The sequence below is a fragment of the Stegostoma tigrinum genome, chromosome 16 (genome assembly GCF_030684315.1).
Source record: "Stegostoma tigrinum isolate sSteTig4 chromosome 16, sSteTig4.hap1, whole genome shotgun sequence".
In the NCBI taxonomy this organism is placed as follows: Eukaryota; Metazoa; Chordata; class Chondrichthyes; order Orectolobiformes; family Stegostomatidae; genus Stegostoma; species Stegostoma tigrinum.
This window is the reverse complement of record NC_081369.1, coordinates 40,080,423-40,100,376: the sequence shown is the minus strand read 5'-3', so window position 1 is coordinate 40,100,376 and position 19,954 is coordinate 40,080,423. Positions and strand designations below refer to the sequence as shown.

Sequence of the window (19,954 nt, the reverse complement as noted above, 5' to 3'; positions counted from 1 at the left end):
GATAACTCTATGGCCGGAAGGCAAGTGGTTGAGTTAGTGATAATGGGAACTGCAGATGCTGGAGATTCCAAGATAATAAAATGTGAGGCTGGATGAACACAGCAGGCCAAGCAGCATCTCAGGAGCACCTCATCCCACCTCCTTGACCTGTCCGTCTTCCCTGGACTGACCTATCCCCTCCCTACACCCTCTCCACCTATCTTCTTTACTCTCCATCTTCGGTCCGCCTCCCCCTCTCTCCCTATTTATTCCAGTTCCCTCCCCCCATCCCCCTCTCTGATGAAGGGTCTAGGCCCGAAATGTCAGCTTTTGTGCTCCTGAGATGCTGCTTGGCCTGCTGTGTTCATCCAGCCTCACATTTTATTATCTTGGTTGAGTTAGTGGTGTGCTGAGGCCCTCAAGTGACCCTGAAAAGGCTACTCGAATGAACTTAATTGACAATCAGTGTAGAAGGTCACCTAATAATCTTCTTGCCCAACACTTATTTTCATACTCCATTTAGCTTTTAGATACACTGGTCTCCCTCAAGTTTATCTTCGATCCTTGTGAACTTGCCAGCACTCAGTCCATAAAGTGTGCTCAATCTCCATTATCACATCAAAGTGGTAATTCACTTTGAGTGCCTGGATAGTCACGGTCAACAGACTGCTCAACTGCAGGAGACAGAGGTAAGCCTGTTGTTATTGTCACATGTCGACAATACTGGTGTAAAGGATTGCAGAGTGACCAGAAACAAGCACACAAGGTGTCTTTTAACTTCCACTTCAACAGGAGCAGAGACCAAATGAAGAGACCCTATCTCTATTCAGGATGAGATCAAGTCAGAGTGGACAAGGTATTGAACCCTGAATCTATTTTTCAGATGACAGATCCAAATTGGGTACGCCATCAGAAAAACAGATTTCCTTCTTTATATTGATGAAATTAAAAGGCAAAACACTCAAACTGAATGTACATCATACAAAGTAAATTGTAGAAATGGATACAGCTTTAACATTGTTAATAAAGTTGCTTCCAATCACTAAATGAACAAGCAAAAGAAAAATAGTAAAATGCAATTTTTGCTATAGAGGTGTACTTTTCATCACAGTCATTGTAAAGAGGCACTGCTAATGTCTGAGGAAGGAAATTTGAGGCTGGTAGAAAACCTGAAAGTTAAAGACTGCGGCATCTCTACCCAAACTAATAACAGAATCACTTAAACTTTCTACCTCTATTTCTCAGCTAATAGCCAACCAGATAGAGCTAAATGTGGAGATCAGAAGTTTTAATCTCATTTTCCCTGTTCCTCCACAAGTCTTGTGATAGTGGTACATCAGAGATATTTTAGTGTTGCAACATGAAGGGCATTAAGTTGGATCTTTGTTCACTTTATTCAGGTGTATTTGGATTTTATAAAAATAAGATCAGCCTTAATTACTGCCAAACAATTTTGCTGACCAAGAAACTCAAGTCAGATGCAGACAGACAGTAATTTCTTCAGAATTCCGTTATTGTTGAAGATTAATTTACTCCTTGCCTTAATGTTGCTTTTTATCCTTCATCTTAAATCGGATACTGTAATTTGTACCACCTTGTTTGACAGTATCTCAGTTAAGAAATCTTCAATATGACATTGCAAAAGCCTCACTTGCTTTTCCTGTTCACTCACAACGGATCCCCTTTAGAAGATGTGCTAAGTGGAGAAGAACCATAGAAGCTCTAGAAAAATTCTTATTTGCCTCTTAAAGAGTCACTGAGGTCTACAGACATCATCAACATCATGAAAGTTCAGTGCTATCCTTTCACCACTGTGTTCCAGCTCATAAACAATTCTTCTTGACATTGAGTTAACTCAATTCAAAAAAGGACATGGTTTAACACCACAGTTTCTGTGGGTTAACTACAGACATATGAAATTGGAAAATTAAAACAGCTTTTATGCAATATGGATTATTTATTTTCCCAATTCAGTATTAAGCGAGATTTTAATGAATTCAAAATCCATCCATTTAATGTTGGAGTTAAAGATAAAGCTCATTATTCCCAAACTTTAACCACACCTGTTGAGAATTCACAGTGCAAATTGGGCACCCATCCTGTTGATCGTCCCTGAACTAATGCAGCAAACTCTCTGCAAGCTTTCGATGGACATTGAAGAAGTTAGGAGATTCCAATATGTGTGCAACTTAGTTTATTTTCAAATGCACCATGGTTATTTGTCTTAAATATGCCTTTACAACCAGAATCAAAATCAATAATGTGCCATTACATTGTTCACTAGAGCTAACACTTCACGCAATAGCTTCATTAACTGGACATCTAAATGTTTACAAGCTATCAAAGTCACAATATTTAAAATCAACTACAGTATGTATTCAAATGAGCTCTGAATTTCAATAAAATGTGAGGCAATTTATTTGGGCTTTTAAATATTAGGATGTATACCAACACCACCCCAAGATGGATTCAGAATCCTTCCAGAGATAGCATTTCCAATTTCATCTGACGTGCTTCTGGTTAACAATTATTCTGATTCAGATATTAGATACTGTAAGTTATGGAGGAGAAAGTGATATTGAAGATAGTTTGAAACAGAAGTGTTGTACTGGAGTTGTTCACTGTACACTTGAACACTTTGGGCTCACTCTGTTCCCAGTCTGAGATCATGATATACATACACTTGAGGCGCCTCGAAAGTTTGGACAGAGACTGAAACACAATAAATCTGGTTGTGCACACTGTTTTAGCTAGAAAAACAAGGGAGCGAGCTATTTGGTTGCAAAATTAGTAGCTTTATGGTGGTCTTAATCCTTGCAATCTAGTTCATTGGTTTAGATATACAGTATCAGGTTTCACCAGTGATAAAAAGGGAGATTTCTAAGTAACACAAGGTGGATTTTAACAATACTTTCAAGAAACAGCACAAAATATAGAAAATGTATGTGGATATGTCAAAAGGTAAAATGTGAATTACAAAAATTGAAATATTGCTCATGAATGGATTGAAAAGCTACAACTGTATAATTTTGGAAGCAAAAGCAATTCTTAATAAAGACATTATAAACTACAGGCCCCAGCCTCAAAGCTGCTAATTACAGATGTTTCAAAGAAAGCTTGATAGCAGTGGATCTTCAAAACTTAAAAGGCAAATGTCATCTTTTGAAATCTTGTTTAATGTAGGGCGACAGGACAAGAACAAAGAACAAACTAATTGCAGGAGTGCAACATGAAACTCAAACCAAGTCTAAACACAAATCAAGGAATGTTGAAAACACTGAAAAAGTCTGCACCTGCAGAGTAACCCTTCGCTAAATTGCAGTTATCCTGTTTTTTTCTCCCCACAAAAATTGCTGATTGAACATTCCTTTATAAATTCTTCATAGAAGAAGTTGTAGAAACTCAGGACAGTAATATCAGTGAGTCATGTGGGTATTTCCCCAAGAAATATCAATAAAATTTGCCTGCCTACTGGGTGCTTGTACATGCAAGCATGAAATGATTAACAGTTTTTTCAATAGTTGCTAGCAGTTGCACTAACAAAATGAAGCATTTTTGATGTTACTTGTTTGGATAACAACAGCATTAAAAATCTAGTTTCACATGACATAATAGTCAGCTTTTCTACCCTTTCAAACAAACCTAAAAATCAGGTTAAAATGCTCAACGATGCCAGTACAGGTGACTAGCAAGGCAATAGTACATGCAGATTGTATTGTTGATGACTAGGATTCAGGTGAGTTCCAGCAAAATCCAGGTGACAACAGCAATTCAGCTTAAAAAAGGTTGCTATCCTGTGGTAATGTCTGCATGGCTGAAGAAAACAACTTGTCCAGACTAGCCTGATCAAGCATGCCAATTTCCATTGTTTTAGATCAAATAAGTTGCCTAGGAAATTTGTTATAATCCTAGAGTGCATTCAACTCAATAACAAATGGGTACTGTAGCCTAATCATTAAAGGTCCTCTGTTAGCAAATTTAGAGAACATTAGTAAATAATCAGAAAAATTTGCTGATAATGCACACCCACAAAAGTGACCGTGAAAGCTGCCAGATTATTTTAATACTTCAATTGACCTGTTTATGCCTTTCTACCTCAATGTTGTCTGGCCTACTTGTAATTCTAGTCCCATGAGACATTTGTGCAATTAGAAATGGGTAATAAATACTGCCTTATCATGGTCACCTACATTCCAGAAGTTAAAAACTGAACAAATCAATTTTGTTTCATTTGTCTTTGGAATATGCTGCCACATCTGATAGTGATCAATGTCTCACATTACCATGCTTTTGTCTCAAAGCCCCTTTCAAACTGCTTCGTAGATCACAGCTACCTTTGTTCAACATGACTTCCCATTCCAAACAACACTTACACCATTATAAAACCAAAGTGGCTTTAATTCTGCACCAAGATCAGTTCACAAAGAAATACTGATGTTCTGTCAGTCTCTGAATGGCTGCTAATTAGATCGACAAAGTATTCTCACTACACACTTGCCGTGGATCAGAGTACAACAAAAAAAGCTGACAAAAAAACCAGCTCCATTCACATTTTAGACACACACGATAAAACGTGGTTTAACTGGCTTCCATTACTATTGCACTGTATAAAACTATTTTCATAATGTTATTATAATAATTTGATTAAAATACTGGTAATGAAGCACTCTCCCTTATGTCTTTTGAAATTCATTAAAATGGATGGAAAAGACCCTTATCCAGATACTGCTAGCCTCAGGTCTTACTCCCAGTTGAACAAACACAGATTCAAAGAGCAGCAGCCAGCAGGCTCGAGTCCTTTTAACAGCCAACAGTTTTAAAATGAAAACAGACTGTTCTGAGGTAGTCATCACAGACCATTGAGAGAAAGACTCTATCTGACCACTTAGTCAGAGACCAGTGATGGAAGTAATGGAAGCCTTAGGTTTCCTTTGGCACTTGAGAAGCCCTGCTGCTCCTTCCAGCCCATGAGGAAAGTTATAATGTGGTTTTGTCATTTCTAGCCCTGCCTCCAACAGGTTCGACTCAGTGAGGAAACCAATGTTAGAGTCCGATCTTACAGATTTTCATAAAAGGACACAGGCAGATACTGTGTTAAACACTGAAGTGGTCCTCTGTGCGAGAACCAACAGAAAGGCTAACTGCTAGTGCCACTTTGAGCACTGCAGTGTGTGACAAGGTAGTGATAAAAATCACAGGCAAAAAGGGAAGGATTTCAACTAAATTTTATCCCCACTTGCCACCCATCCTACCCCAAATCTTGTCTGTGCAGGTGGTAGGATTTTAAAAACACTGCAGTAGATTCAGCACTCTAAAAGGTAAAGGAACCAAAAGAACAAACCAACAATGCCACCTACAATAATGCGTCAGCACCAAACAGACTATAAAAGCAATTGAAGGAAAAAACAGTCTGTTTTTTGCAGAAGTTATGCAAAGACTCAAAACAGTATCTATATTGAAATTTTCAAACAAAGAGTGAAGAATTAGGATGCAAATTTAAGGACTTGCTTTCTAGATTTTTCTTTAAGTACAAAGTGTTTGTTGTTCAGATTATGAAAAATTAAGATTAATAAAGTAATTTGTTGTTCAATCTGTAAAAGGCCAGGGGGAAGAAAAGGATTAGTTCATGTAGATAACATGAAAAAATTTTGAAAGGGTGGTTGATTGGACCTGATGATTGAATAATGTACATTGAAATAGTTAAAACTGCTTTCTGATTCTAATAATCCCATGCTGTTTAATTGAGAGAAAGTAACAGCAAGAATGAGCAAAAAGAACAAGTGACAAAAGAAAATGGAGACTTCAGTTAGTCATGGTACCGGTGAAATAAAACTAGGTAGAAAATCCAAAGGTTTGCTTCTTCTTTGTTTGTTGATGGAGTGCGTGTGCTAATGTTGTGAAACCTGAAAACATTTTCACTGAACAGAAAGGAATCAACAGAATATATTCAATCTGCAACAGGACAGCATTACAGCAAAGTCTTTAAAGTTAAATCTTCTTTGCTTCCCACAACCATAGTTATTAAACTTGTAGGCACTGAAACATGCAGGGATAGCAATTATTTTGCCTCACCCTAAGCAACAACAGAAACTGGTTTTTCAACTGTAGACATTCTGTTTATACAGGACGACATTCCAGTCCAGACAAGCCCAGGATTACAGGTATCTGAACCAAAAGCCGAGATTTTGTCAGACAGAATGTGGTACTTATTTCACAACTCTCAAAGTTATTTACCAGATACCACTGCTGTACGGTCAACTGCAAAGTCAGAGTCAACGGTCAGGAACAATTGAGGTCATTTAGTCACCATGCACGAGGAACTGAATGTTACTGCTGTTGACAAATAAAGTCGTCATTGTTACTGTGTCTGCTTTCATGAGGTTGTGAAGGGAGAGAGGAAAAAAGGAGGCAACAGGTCAAAGCACCTGCAATGAATTTTGCAGCACTTAAAAAGACCTCTATTGCACCAGTGGACACTGCATGTTCCTTCCCAGACAGATGAGCGTGTAAATGGGAACAGACAGTCCATCTCTACCACACCCATGGTTAGCTGCCTGAATCTGGTAATAACCACCTCGGCAAGGTCAAAACCAGGCTGATAAGGAAGTCCTCTATCCTACACACCACTCTTCCTTCCTTACACTGTCCCCCCTTCTGCCTGATGCTTACAAATCCCGACAGCAGTGTGAATTGCAGTGAAAACTTTAAGAGCAGCTGCTTCAAAAAAAAACTAAAAAACCGACGCAAGTAAAAGAAGGGTTAAAAATAAGCTGTTTCCTCCAGGCCACACAATTACATACAACTTGATATCAAATGAACCTACTTAAATGGTTACCCCATGGGAAGGCTGCATGTAACACTCTTCATCCCAGATCATACATCGGGGAAGGTGGGACATTATGGTGACTGAAGAGAAAGGTTAAGACCACAATCAGACCAGATACAAGTCTTCGTGAAAAATGGGGCAGACTCTTTAGGCTGAATGGCCTACCCGACTCCTATATCTTGTGACTTTCTTACAGGCTACACCAGTCAGTCAGTTTTCCTTCTTGCAATTCAGGTTATCACCTATTCTTGTATTGGGGTGATTGTACGTTGGTGCTCTTCTCACAATAACTTGAATGCAGATTTTTTTTTGGGGTGGCAGTGGGGTTAGTACAAGGCAATTCCACCACCTGCAGAAGGGAGTTGAGCTCTTCTCTCCTTCATTACTCTAATGATACGTTATAGAATCTAAATGTAGAAGTACGTCAGTAACTCAGGGTCACAATTTCAAGGATTTCAGCAAGAGAGCTCTGACCAAGACAAAGAAACGTCTTCACTCAGTTGTTAAGATTTGGAATGTGCTGGTGGAGGCGGGTTCCATAGAGATTTCAAAAGAAAGCTAGATGTATACATGAAGGTGATGAACTTAAAGGGCTATGGATATAGGGCTGGTGAATGGGACTAGTGGGTAGCTCTTTCAAGAACCATCACCAATGTGGTGGGTTGAATGGTCCTCTTCTGTAATGAAACATTCTATGATTCTAAGTAATAATCTTTGGTTGCCAGCCATTGAGGTTCCTAGGTGAAGCAAAACTGGCGCTTTCCTTGCCACGTCAGAAAATGCATTTTTTTTTTTAAAACTGTAGATGCCAAGACCTTAATTGATATATGCAACAGTCTAAGATCTCTGTCACATGGGTGCCCAAATCACTATTAAAAAATGCTGAGCTTGACAAGTGAAGGTACACATATCTTTAACATTGCTGACATATAAATCTACTCACTGAAAACAAAACCATGGGCCACAAATGTAGAGATAACACGGTGTGAAGCTGGATGAACGCAGCAGGTTGAGCAGAGGAACAGGAAAGTTTGACATTTCGAGTCAGCACCCTTCTTCCTCTGATGCTGCTTGGCCTGCTGCGTTCATCCAGCTTCACACCGTGTTATCTCAGATTCTCCAGCATCGGCAGTCCCTACTATCTCAGCCACAAATATCAATTTTCACTGCTCTTCTTCAAATGAAGAAGATAGGTTCTTTTACAACCACCTGAAAAGGGAAGCAGGCTTTGGTTTAATATCTCATCTAACAGTGCTCCCTCAGTTCTTCACTGGAGTGGCAGCCTTAATTTTAGCATTCAAGCCTGGGAATGGGGCTTGGACAGACAGCCTCGTGCCTCAGGGGAACAAATATTACAATTGAGAAATGCCTGGCAAATAGCTTTACTGCTCTGAGCACATCATCATATTCACAATGGGTACAAAAAAATCTGTTGGGCAGGGCACCATCAAAAATCGTAAAAACAAAAGATAATTATTCCAAGAGGCCGAAGATTGTCACAAACACCACCTTCAGTTTCTCAGTGCTAACAGCAATAATTAGAGTCAGTTCAGCACTGTAGGCACTCATTAGTAAATTAAACACACAAAAATAAATTACAAGTTATCCTGTATCTCTGAAGCAGGGCAGATCTCATGTGGATTGAACCACGGTGTTTGCCTCTCGTCCTCACCTACGAGCTCAGGAGATAGGAAGAATCTGGAGCAGATTCTCCTTGGCTGGAAGGGAAGAAGTTAAAGAAAAAAAAAGGAAAACCAAAAAAGGAAGTACACATGCACCTTCATGTATTCCATTTGGTTGATATTCAGTTTCCCTGCAACGTTGTGTGGACTCTAAAATGGCATGGTTTTCAGCAGACATATTTAGTTTTAAATTCAGGGATTGAACAGACTTCATTCCAACTTGCTTCAGGCAACAGGTAATGAATGGCATTAGTGCCGTCAGATATTTATAAACAGACATCTTAGCTGGACGTCTTCCTGCCAAGTGTGGCCCTTGAAATAAATTAGTAAAAACCTTGTGTGATGGTCAAACAGAAAAGAAAAAGACCTGATGCTTGTTAAATTTGGTAAACCTCCTGAATTTATAAATTACAAACAGAACGTATGCATGCTTCTGGGCAGTTATTATGGTTCCTTTTACTCCCACCTCCATGATATGGATAAAACTTCAAACAAGGTCTTACTTGCTCTTAGCAAATTCAGAATTAAGGGCATTTGTTCCTTCCCCCATGCCATCTACAGAGTGTTACTTCTTGGAAAGATTCTCGCTATTATTTTTCATTACAAGGTGTTGAATACTCAATCTTGTGAAAAATTCACTCAAGCAGAGATCTTTCAAAGTTTGTTGTTTGATAACTTGATTCTCTCTTATCATTTACAACTGAACCATTAAAGTATTTTGCAAATATTTATGCAGGATGCCAACAAGTAAATTCAACCATTCATTAGGGATAACAATTGCAAAAATGTATTGTTGAACTGTAACTAACTATTGGCCAAACAGGTTGTGCTGGTGTTTAGAGATAATGGGAGTTGCAGATGCTGAAGAATCCAAGATAACAAAGTGTGAAGCTGGATGAACACAGCAGGCCAAGCAGCATCTCAGGAGCACAAAAGCTGAGGTTTCGGGCCTAGACCCTTCATCAGAGAGGGGGATGGGGAGAGGGTTCTGAAATAAATAGGGAGAGAGGGGGAGCCGGATCGAAGGTGGATAGAGAAGATAGGTGGAGAGGGGATAGGTCAGTCTGGGGAGGACGGACAGGTCAAGGAGGCGGGATGAGGTTAGTAGGTAGGAAATGGAGGTGTGGCTTGGGGTGGGAGGAGGGGCTAGGGGAGAGGAAGAACAGGTTAGGGAGGCGGGGATGAGCTGGGCTGGTTTTGGGATGCAGTGGACGAAAGGGGAGATTTGCATTTTTTAAAAAAAATCTATTGTCACTTGTGCAGACATTGGATTCAGATCGGAATAGGTCACAACATTTTGCTATGATGGAAAGGCAGGATCTTGGTTCTTCACCTCTGTAAATAAATGAACAACTTGCCAAACAAATTCTGAATTTGCTTTTGAAATGAGAGTCCAGCCAATGCAAAGAATCATGTAATCACTCTAACAAGCTAGTCTAATCAGTTGTTAGTTTTAATCACATTTACCATTCCTGAAAGTGAGGTGTTAGCAGAGATTATTTAATCTTAAGTGATTAGAGATAGAAAGGATTGTTAGAATGTAGCACAAGTCTGTTAACCATCTATCCAATCTAATTCTGACATTTGCAGCCTCAACTCCTTCCCGAGAAGTTAAATTCCACTCAGATTTGTGCAAGCATCTCTTGCTCAGAAGACTAACAATCTCCTTCATTCTAAACCGCTCATCTATGGCATAATCTGACTCAGGCCACTGTCTGAAATCATTTCAAACACATCTATTAGGTTGTCTTATAAACTGCAATGTTCTAATACAAAAATTATATTCAAGTTATATTTATATTTTATCATACAAGGTAGCACCCTGGTGAAAAGGCATTGTATCCACTGATTATTCTGACAAGATGTAGAACCCAATATTGCATCAAGTATTTCAGATCAAAGTCCAGCAAGGTTTCATGGGGAGTCATTCTTTTGGTTTACGTCCTTTATACCTTTTAGTGTCAAAACCTAACATGGCATTATTATTTTACAGCCTCATTAGCCTGAAGTGCTGCCTTTAATGTCCTAGTAAACCCGCACCATCCGCCAGTGGATGTAAAGAAATTCATGGTACAACCCAAAGTGTAGCAAGTTCTTCTCATTGTTTAATCAATATGTTAATCTCAATCTACATTACTATTTGTTACCTATTCTTTCAGATCATTTGTTCTGGAGAACTAGGTATGCATTAGATCAGAGTGAAGAGAAGACATTATTTTAAATCCTGAGTGTACAGCTAAGCCCAAGAGGCCAAAGGATTTCTGTTATAGACTGTGTTAGCTAACCTCAGAGTAGTAGTTTAAATGATAAAATTGACATATGCTCTGCTTCGCTCAGAGAGGGGAACAACAAGACAAAACTAAAAAACATACAAATTTACTTAGGATAATGACAAATACAAGAGGTTGAAAACAGAGGCAATTAACAAAACAACAGCCTGCCCAAAAAAAGATGTATCAAAATTAATCAAATGTATTAAGTTTTAAATTAATTTTAAAATTAAATTTAAATTATTACAGGGTAGAAAGGATTTCTAGGAAAAAGCATCAGCTCGTAGCTCAATATCAGACACTCAAGCATCATAAGCATGCATTTGGAGACACACCACTGACTATTTCCACTATAACTCAAGTTTTGGCTTACATGATAAAGGCATACAGAGTGAAATGAAGTGGCAAGACTTGTCATTTCCCACAGTATATGAGCTATCATACATTACATCAAAAAACATTGAAACAAAAGTACATTCATCTCTAAAAGCCAAGATAACAACGTGTGGAGCTGGATGAACACAGGAGGCTGAGCAGGAATGCTGACGTTTTGGGCCTAGACCCCTCATCAGAAAAATCGTTTTTTTTATTTCAAAAGAATGAAGGAGATTATTAGTCTTATTCGTGTTTAGGCCCACAATGTCAGCTTTCCTGCTCCTGAGATGCTGCTTGGCCTGCTGTGTACATCCAGCCTCTCATCTTGTTATCTCAGATTCTCCAGCATCTGCAGTTCCTATCATCTCTAAAAGCCAAAATACCAGTTGCAGTAAATGAAAAGGAACCATTTTCCTTGTTATACAACTCTTCACGCTTTTGTTGTCCTGATCACCGTGAAATGACGAACATAAACAAAAATCACGAGAATTTAAATTGACTAGAGACAAACATAGTAAAACAATTGGCAAGAAAACAGACACGCAAGATTGGACACATTATTTTGTCATGTGTTCAGAAAGTCTTTACAGCATTTTGACTACCCAATTCATGCATAATAACGAATCTCTTCAACGCACACAAATCCCTCTTCACAATAAACCACTTCATCTGCATGCTTTGTAGTCTTGGTTTGGAATAATATTTGAGTCATTTATATTTATCCTGATAATACAGAGAGGGCATGCGCATAAACTGTGTACAGACAGCAAATCTCGTTCATTGACATTGGAATGTAGCACTTGATTGAATAACTGGAAAAAGTTTTTTTGTTGTCAATTTGACTTCTATAAATAAGTCAGAGTGCAATGTGACACCAAATTAAAATGTGTTGATGAGACAGCAGTAATTTCTGACAGGCCACCCACACGAGTTTTTAAGAAAATGTCTTGGCTGTTTCCACAATGAAAGCCATAAGTACGTTCCCCAAAGGGACCTCAGAAACTTTGGAGAACAAATCTCAACTGAAATCCAAGGACTTCAAAGTTCAGTTTCTCCAAAGACTGACCAATTAATTTCAGTCGAGGGACAGAAAACCTTTGATAGAAAGTATTTGTTTTAGTGGCCCTATTCTCCGACAGGCAGAAGACATTTTCAGGTGAGCTGGACTTTGTTTTGTGAAACTTGGGTGGCATCCATTTTGTAAAATTAAATCAAGTCATCACACAGGGGATTTCAACAAGTAGAGAAAATAAGGAGCAAACAATGGAATCAATTACCAATTTCCCCTGAATGAAGTTAGCAGGAATTTATAGAATGAAAAATAGGACAGCTGGTTAAAACGTAAAAGAGATAATTCAGTGCTTTAAAAGGGATCACCTAGTTGGTAAAACGCATTATAATCTGATCGGGGCTGTTTGGAAGCTAAAAGAGTGTTCCGGGGCTTTTCCCAGAAAATTAAATTAATTTTGTACAAGCCTTAGGGTGATTTTGACAACGTGTTTCTCCGACTTAGCTGTACTGAGCAGATGTTAGTAACAGTAATTCACTGACCACAGCATTGTGCACCATGATTAGTTAAAATTTTGTAGAGAAATTAAAATAATATCTATGACACACACTCGAGACCTCTTTAGATTAGATCAGGGGGTTGTTAGTGTAGAAACGCTGATAGAACTCTCTCATCCGAGCTCTCCTTCCTTTCACTGCACTCGAAACACAAACAGTCCACTAGGAAACAAACAGGGTCCCCACTCATGTTAAAACCTGAAATTTCCTTGCCAATATTGGAGAATTTGGGAATATAAAAGGTAGCACGGCTATAGTTGAAGATTGAACAAGAAGTTGAACAAAAGGCGAGACCAGCAGAATCGAAAGTCCAGCCACCGCCCTCAACACAGGCAGCAGATATTCTCTGTGAATGTATTTATCACCAATTCCTCCGGTAAAAGAGAGGGGGGTTGCGAAAAGAAACGGGATCTCGGATTCTTCTACAACCGAGGGCACTTTTAAAAAAAATTCAATTCCTTCTCACTGGATCCCTTTTTCTTAGGGATCCGGAAAGGATTCTCGATCCCTTTTCTGTGTTCCCACCCCCAAGGTTCTCAGTCTCGCTTCCGCATTTCTCCGTGTGAAATCCCCGCCGATCCTCACGTACTTTCCTGAACTCTTACCTCTGCCCAGAACTTGTCCCACCTCCACTGACGGCTCCCTGAAAGTGTAGCTCTTTGGCTCGAACCCTTTACATCCAGTCGATGCCTCGCCGCTCCAAACCTGTGGATACGGACAGGTTAACATCAAATAAAAGTACCAAACACAAATCCATCCTTCCCCTCCGTTTACAGCTCACACCGGGTCCCCCGCCGCGGCAACGGGGATAATTCGCACTCGCTCGGATGAAAGCTCAGCCGATAATGAAATTGATACGAAACTGAAGATATGGAGTGCAGGGCTAGGGGAACCGTGTAACAAACCGGAGGTCTTGCCCCCCTCCCTTCGCCAGAATTCAGATGTACACGGTCTAACCTCGTGAGAAGTAGAACTCACTCACCTGGAGCAGGAGGGTGACTATCCCCAGAAACGACAGCCTGTAACTCCCCATTGGGTTACGAGTCAGTTTCCAAAACGCGTTGTGCCTGTTGCCTCTGAATTCCACCTCCTCGTTCTCACTGACTTTCCCCTTCTCTCCGATCACCATCCTTCTCCAAAACTGGAAGCCAATCGCTGCCAATCCAGGTGACGTCTCCAGGTGAGTTTCTCTCTCATTGGCTGACGCCCGGATGCTTGTATCCAATTTTGGGTAAAGCTGGCGTCAGGTAAAGGCGGCGGCGACGCACCGACGCTCTCAGCTCCCAGTGATTGAAACTGTTGTAATAAATTCCCCCACTCCCAGTTTCAGGGGAAGGTGGCGGAAATGATGCCGTTTACTGGAAGGAGCGGGCATCAAAATAACTTGCTAAGTGTAAACTATCTGGACAGCGGCCTCTTGGAAAGTTGGCATCAATCCCATTTGTGTACTGTGGATCTGGGCAGCGCCTGCATTAATGTCGAGTTTGACCCCAGCACAGATCGGTGAAAAAGGAGGTTACATTCCAAACAAGGGTGACTGGAGTAGACAGTGCTAACTTAAGGCAACTGTTCTGCATATTTGGAGAGAATTCAAGTTCAGATATTGTCTATCGTGAAGCCATTCTAGATGATGAAATGTATAGGAGTCATTTCTCTGTAAACCAGAATTTCTAGAGAGGAGGGCAGTCTAGCGAAATTTAGTCTTTCATCAACCCTCCCTTGTTTCTGGCGTGGATCAGCAGCCCCGATGTTAATTGAGTCAACTTTAGCAGATTCTCCTTCATTAGAAGTTAATCTCGAAATCTCCCCGTCCTTTTGTACCCCTTTCAGGACACTCCTTACAACTGTTAAACGTGCTTTAGAAATACATGCCGTTGTTTCAAATACAGAAAACCTTATTCAGTGTTTTTTTTTCCAACCAGGACATCATCATGCAACTATTGTGTCTGTATATAAACACTTGCTGCTTGACAGTAGAGTCCGCAGGTACATAGGATAGTGAAGACGGGATTTAGCCTGCTTGCCTTTGTTGCTTTGAGTAAAGGAGTTGGGAGGTCATGATACTGATGTGCAGAACGTTGGTTGGGGCTCTTTTGGAATACTGCATTCGATGTTGTTAAAGTTTTAAGTGTTCAGTAAAGATTTACAAAGATGCTGCCAGGGTTGGAGTGTTTGAGCAATAGGGAGAGGCTAAATGGACTGGGGCTATTTTCCCTGGAGCATCAGAGGCTTATAGAAGTTTGTAAAATGATGAGGAGGCATAGATATAGTGAATAGACAAGGTCATTTCCCCAGGGTGGAGGAGTCCAAAACTGGAGGGCATAGGTTTTATGTGAGGAGAAAGATTTAAAAGGGACCTACGGGGCAACATTTTCACCCAGAGGGTGGTGTGTGCATGGAATGAGCTGCCAGAGGAAGTGATGGAGGCTGTTACAATGACAACATTTAAAAGGCTTCTGCGTGGGTATATGAATAGGAAGGGTTAAGAGAGATACGGGCCAAAAGCTGTCAAATGGGATTAGATAAATTCAGGAATAGTAGGAACTGCTGATGCTGGAGTCTGAGGTAACAAGGTGTGGAGCTGGAGGAACACAGCAGGCCACGCAGCATCAGAGAAGCTTTCCTGCTTCTCTGATGCTGCCTGGGCTGCCATGTTCCTCCAGCTCCACACCTAGATAAATTCAGGATATCTGGTAGGCATAGACGAGTTGGACGAAAGGGTCTATTTCCATGCTGTATGACTCTATTTAGTAGATATCTGTGACATTTCATCATAGCTAAAATTTAAAAGGCAGTAAATGTAAATAATTTCTTCCTTTATTGAACTGCTGCAGTCTGTGTAATCAAAGTAAACCACCTATACTGTTAGGGTGGGAGTTCCATGGTAATGACCCAGGGACAGTGAAGCAACAGCAATACATTTCCAAGTCAAGAGAGTATGTGTTTTGAAGGGAATTTGAAGGTGGTGATGTCCTCCCACATCTGCTAAATCTGCAGTAGAGTTATCTCCCTAAAGGGCGTAGACCTGGATTTGTAGGTTGCAATTGACAGAAAATGCTCCCAAATTCATTTATATGTAAAATCACAAACAAGTAGTCACAAATTGACCTCAGAGTACATCTACTTAGATTACTTCCACTCTGGGAATCACTGGACAATGGCTTCAAAAGGATATATCCTGTTAAGTAGAGTGAAACAATGTACTGGCTGCAGCTGGAGGCTGGTGGTATGGCAGTGAGGCAGTGGAAGAGGACTGGGACTTTGCAGAGATCGAAGGGAATAAAGAGGGGTAATGCATTAGAATCAACACAGACATATCTTGTTGGTACCTTGCCCAGAGGACTATTAGTTATGTCAGCAAGATTTTCAGCAGGAAGTGTTGGGATTGGTGAGCACGCAGCCAAACAAGGATGATGTAGTTCGAGTTCTTGTGGTCAATCACACATTTATGAGGGTTTTGGCTGAGAAATTGGATCATTCCTCAATTGAGGCGTGTTCCAGATGCAGCATTGACTGCATGCAATGTAAGCAACCAGTGGGAAGGCCACAAAACATTGAGCACTTATATACTAATGAGGAAGACCAATGTCAGGCGTGGCTGAAAAATGAGAACTGTACAAATAAGCTTTCAGGCCTTGCTCTGTTTACGGTGTGGAGTGAATCAATAAAAATATTTTTCAATGTGTTTACAACGTTGTTAGAAATAGCAAACAGAGGAAATCTTTATCAATATATTTGGATGTCACCACATGGAGTCTATGTACCAGAGGAAACATTCTCTAAACTATTTAAGAACGATGCAGTTAAAGTTTCTGTGATCAACTAATGTGTCTGTGAGGATGTGGCTTTTGGTGTGAAATGTAATCCTGAAACAGTTGCTGCGCTGCATCTAATCCAGAAATGGAAAGAGAAATGATGCTTTTGTAGCCATGCTGATTGGAAAGTTAATCAACAGGGCATTTTTATCTATCTTTACCCAAAGCTTCAACTGAGTTGCTCACACAGTGACACTTGCCTGTTGCGAATGCAAGAATCTTTGCACTGCCTAAATCACCAACATTGCTGATGAAGGAGGAAATTGAACATGCCTGTGTGTGTACACTTCCTAGTCCCTGCCACTTTCTATTTGCAGTTTTTCAATTTTACCCTAGATATTCTGAAATTGGGACAGAATAAACATAGTTATTAGCTTGTAGGGTATATTTGTACACTCACTGTTTAGGATTGGCAGATGCCTGGATTGGGGAGCAAAAAAGTCAGTCTTAATACATATTGATCCTGGTATGTGGGGTTGGGAGCCTGTTTTGATTCTAACACCGATGTGTCAGTACTTAGAAAGCCTTTCCAGCTTACCACATCTCTGTGCAAAATTTAATTCTGTAGCTGGCTTGGGATCTTAAGGAATGCCTAAGATTAAAAAAATTCTGAATTCCCTTTACCAAAGCAAACATTAACATTGAATTTGATCATTTTCTTATGAAAATTGTTGCTGTAATGGGATGGGGTAGGAATATTCCTCTCCCCTGCGCCAGTGTACTAACACCTGATCTCATGAGCTCTTGCTGCAGTCCTGTGAAAGGAATTTCACAGTTTGCAACACAGATTATTGTGCAATATATCAGCTTACTTTGAAGTTGTTGGTGCCACATTAGGCTCTTTTCCAACACTTTGTGCTTTGTGTTCTTGTTAGAGAATTGGTTTCTATCTGCAGGCTGACTCAACAGTACCCTATTACTTGCATGCCTGTACATGTAGCATATGACCTAGTAAAAAAATTACATATAGTATTATAAAATAGTCTTCAAGTCAAGAATTGGCAGGTGCTGTATTTTCAAGGGTGTGCCATTTACATGATAAATAAAATTGTGTCCTCCCTGCTCCAGCAAGGCTGCATAGATCATATACAACTATATAAAGCTGAAGTTGTCCAATATTTGTCTCTTAACTGTTACTACCAAAACCAAATTGCTTTGTACCTCATAAAATGATTAGTGTAATCACTGACTGGAATACTTTTGAATGCTTGGAAGAAGAGGTCAGGTTTTACATAGATGTAAGCCAAATTTCTTGTCAATCACTGAAACAATCTAGTATAATCAGTCATAATTCTGATGTTTGTGCAGATACTTGTCACTATTCACAGGCAATCCTTAACAGATATCCATCCCAATAATTAATCATCAGTCTAAAATAATTTACTGCACCATTTTTAGAATGTTTTTTCTTATTAATCATGTCAAGCTGTAGAATCTTGAGATGAAACAAAAATCTTGCCATTTATTAGACTTTAAGATGTGCCTCAAACAACATCTTCCCGGTGCTTGAATGTACACAATTATGGTGTAGTGGTGATGTCAGTGCGATAGTAATCTAGTACTTGAATTCAGTATTCTGGCAGATGATGACATTGTAATTCAATAAAATCCTAGAATAAAAAGCTATCATTAATGGTGACAGTATAACCACTGTCCTTTAGTCGTCACAAAAAAAACATGGATCACAAATGTGCTTTAGGGAAGGACATCTGCCATTCTTACCTGGTCTGGCCTACAGTAATGTGATTGACTCTTAACTGCTGTCTGGGCAATTAGGAATGGGCAATAAATTCTGGCCTAGGCAGTGATGCCTATATGAATAAACAAAAAAATCCAAATCTTAATTAGCCACAGAGTTTACTTATGTAAGACCAACGGAGGATTAGATAGGGTGGACAGTGAGAGTCTTTTTCCGAGGATGATGACTTCAGCTTATACGAGGGGGCATAGCTACAAACTGAGGGGTGAAAGATTTAAGACAGATGTCAGAGGCAGGTTCTTTACTCAGAGAGTGGTAAGGGTGTGGAACGCCCTGCCTGCCAATGTAGCTAACTCAGCCACATTAGGGGCATTTAAACAGTCCTTGGATAAGCATATGGGTGATGATGGGATAGTGTAGGGGGAGGGGCTTAGATTAGCTCACAGGTCGGCGCAACATCGAGGGCCGAAGGGCCTGTTCTGCTCTGCACTGTATTTTTCTATGTTCTATGTTCTGTGTTCTAACAGGAAATTAACGTTTCATCATTAATTTAGTTCAGTTATAATTATGCAATCAAGGGATATTCATTGATTGATCTAATGTTATTCTGCTTAACTGTCACCAGTGTCGATTTTATCATGTGACTGTGCTTATCCTCACCTGACAAAGAGAAGCATGTCAGGAGTTTCAACAGAATAAAGGTAACAACATGCCCAGAGGTAATGGGAACTGCAGATGCTGGAGAATCCAAGATAACAAAGTGTGAAGGTTGCTGAACACAGCAGGCCAAGCAGCATGTCAGGAGCACAAAAGCTGATGTTTCAGGCCTAGACCCTTCATCAGAGATCTCTGATGAAGGGTCCAGGCCCGAAACATCAGCTTTTGTGCTCCTGAGATGCTGCTTGGCCTGCTGTGTTCATCCAGCTTCACACTTTGTTAACTTGCCCAGAGGTCCCTGGTTAGCCTATTTCCATTTCACAGAACTAGATTGTGTAAATGTACAGCCTTCCAGGTTGAATAATGCAAGGTAACATCCTCCCAACATGTGAAATCTTTAAAGGGCAACAAAGTAAGGCCAGGAGGAAGTCAAAGAGGAACAAAAATCATAATAACCACAGTGTTTTACACTGGATTTGTTTTAATGCATAGTGTCTTAGTATAGACAATTAGTTTTGACTAAGTGTAATCTTTGTAATACAGTTAACTGTAACAATGTATTTAGGATTGTAATAATATAATCCTTCAGAATTTTAATACACATGACTATGTATTATCGGAATGTATAAGGATATCTCATCACGTCACTCTTTGTACACAGTCTGTATAACGATTTATTTAAATCAATTCTTTGTGGTCTTCTATATTAGCTTCATATGGTTTTTAAGTTTCCCAGTATATCTTTTGTCTTTCAGGCTAAAAAAAAAGTCAATCCCAACACCCTTAACCCCAGATAGAAGCAGTTAGCTTCTAAAACAAATATTTACTGAAAAGGGATTTGATTTAATGGAGGCTCTTACCAAACAATGAAAACTAAGACAATGAGTTCAGTATTACTTGTGGGGGATCTGACAGCTTCCATCTCCCTATTCTAAACTATGAGCGAAAAAAAACTCTGAATAAAGTGCAAGATGTTTTAAAAGTAACAATTACTAATCATAATGAAGAGGATGGGCCCATGGATAATTGACACTGGAAGGAATGAGACAAGAGATAATAGCCATTAACTGATGTCACCTCCTACT

At 39.8% G+C, this 19,954-nt stretch overlaps 1 protein-coding gene across 1 annotated transcript in view; it reads right to left on the bottom strand.

Moving 5' to 3' along the window:
- The window catches only part of cdh31 (cadherin 31), a 41,405-nt gene extending 27,484 nt beyond the window's left edge, over positions 1–13,921 (bottom strand). Inside the window, exons 1-2 of the mRNA XM_048546840.2 lie at positions 13,681–13,921; positions 13,304–13,403 (exon numbers count right to left, since the gene is read on the bottom strand). Of these exons, the coding sequence (XP_048402797.2) occupies positions 13,304–13,403; positions 13,681–13,827 (247 nt within the window). The 5' untranslated portion in view covers positions 13,828–13,921. The remainder of the gene's footprint in view (positions 1–13,303; positions 13,404–13,680) is intronic.
- Positions 13,922–19,954: the final 6,033 nt, after the last annotated feature.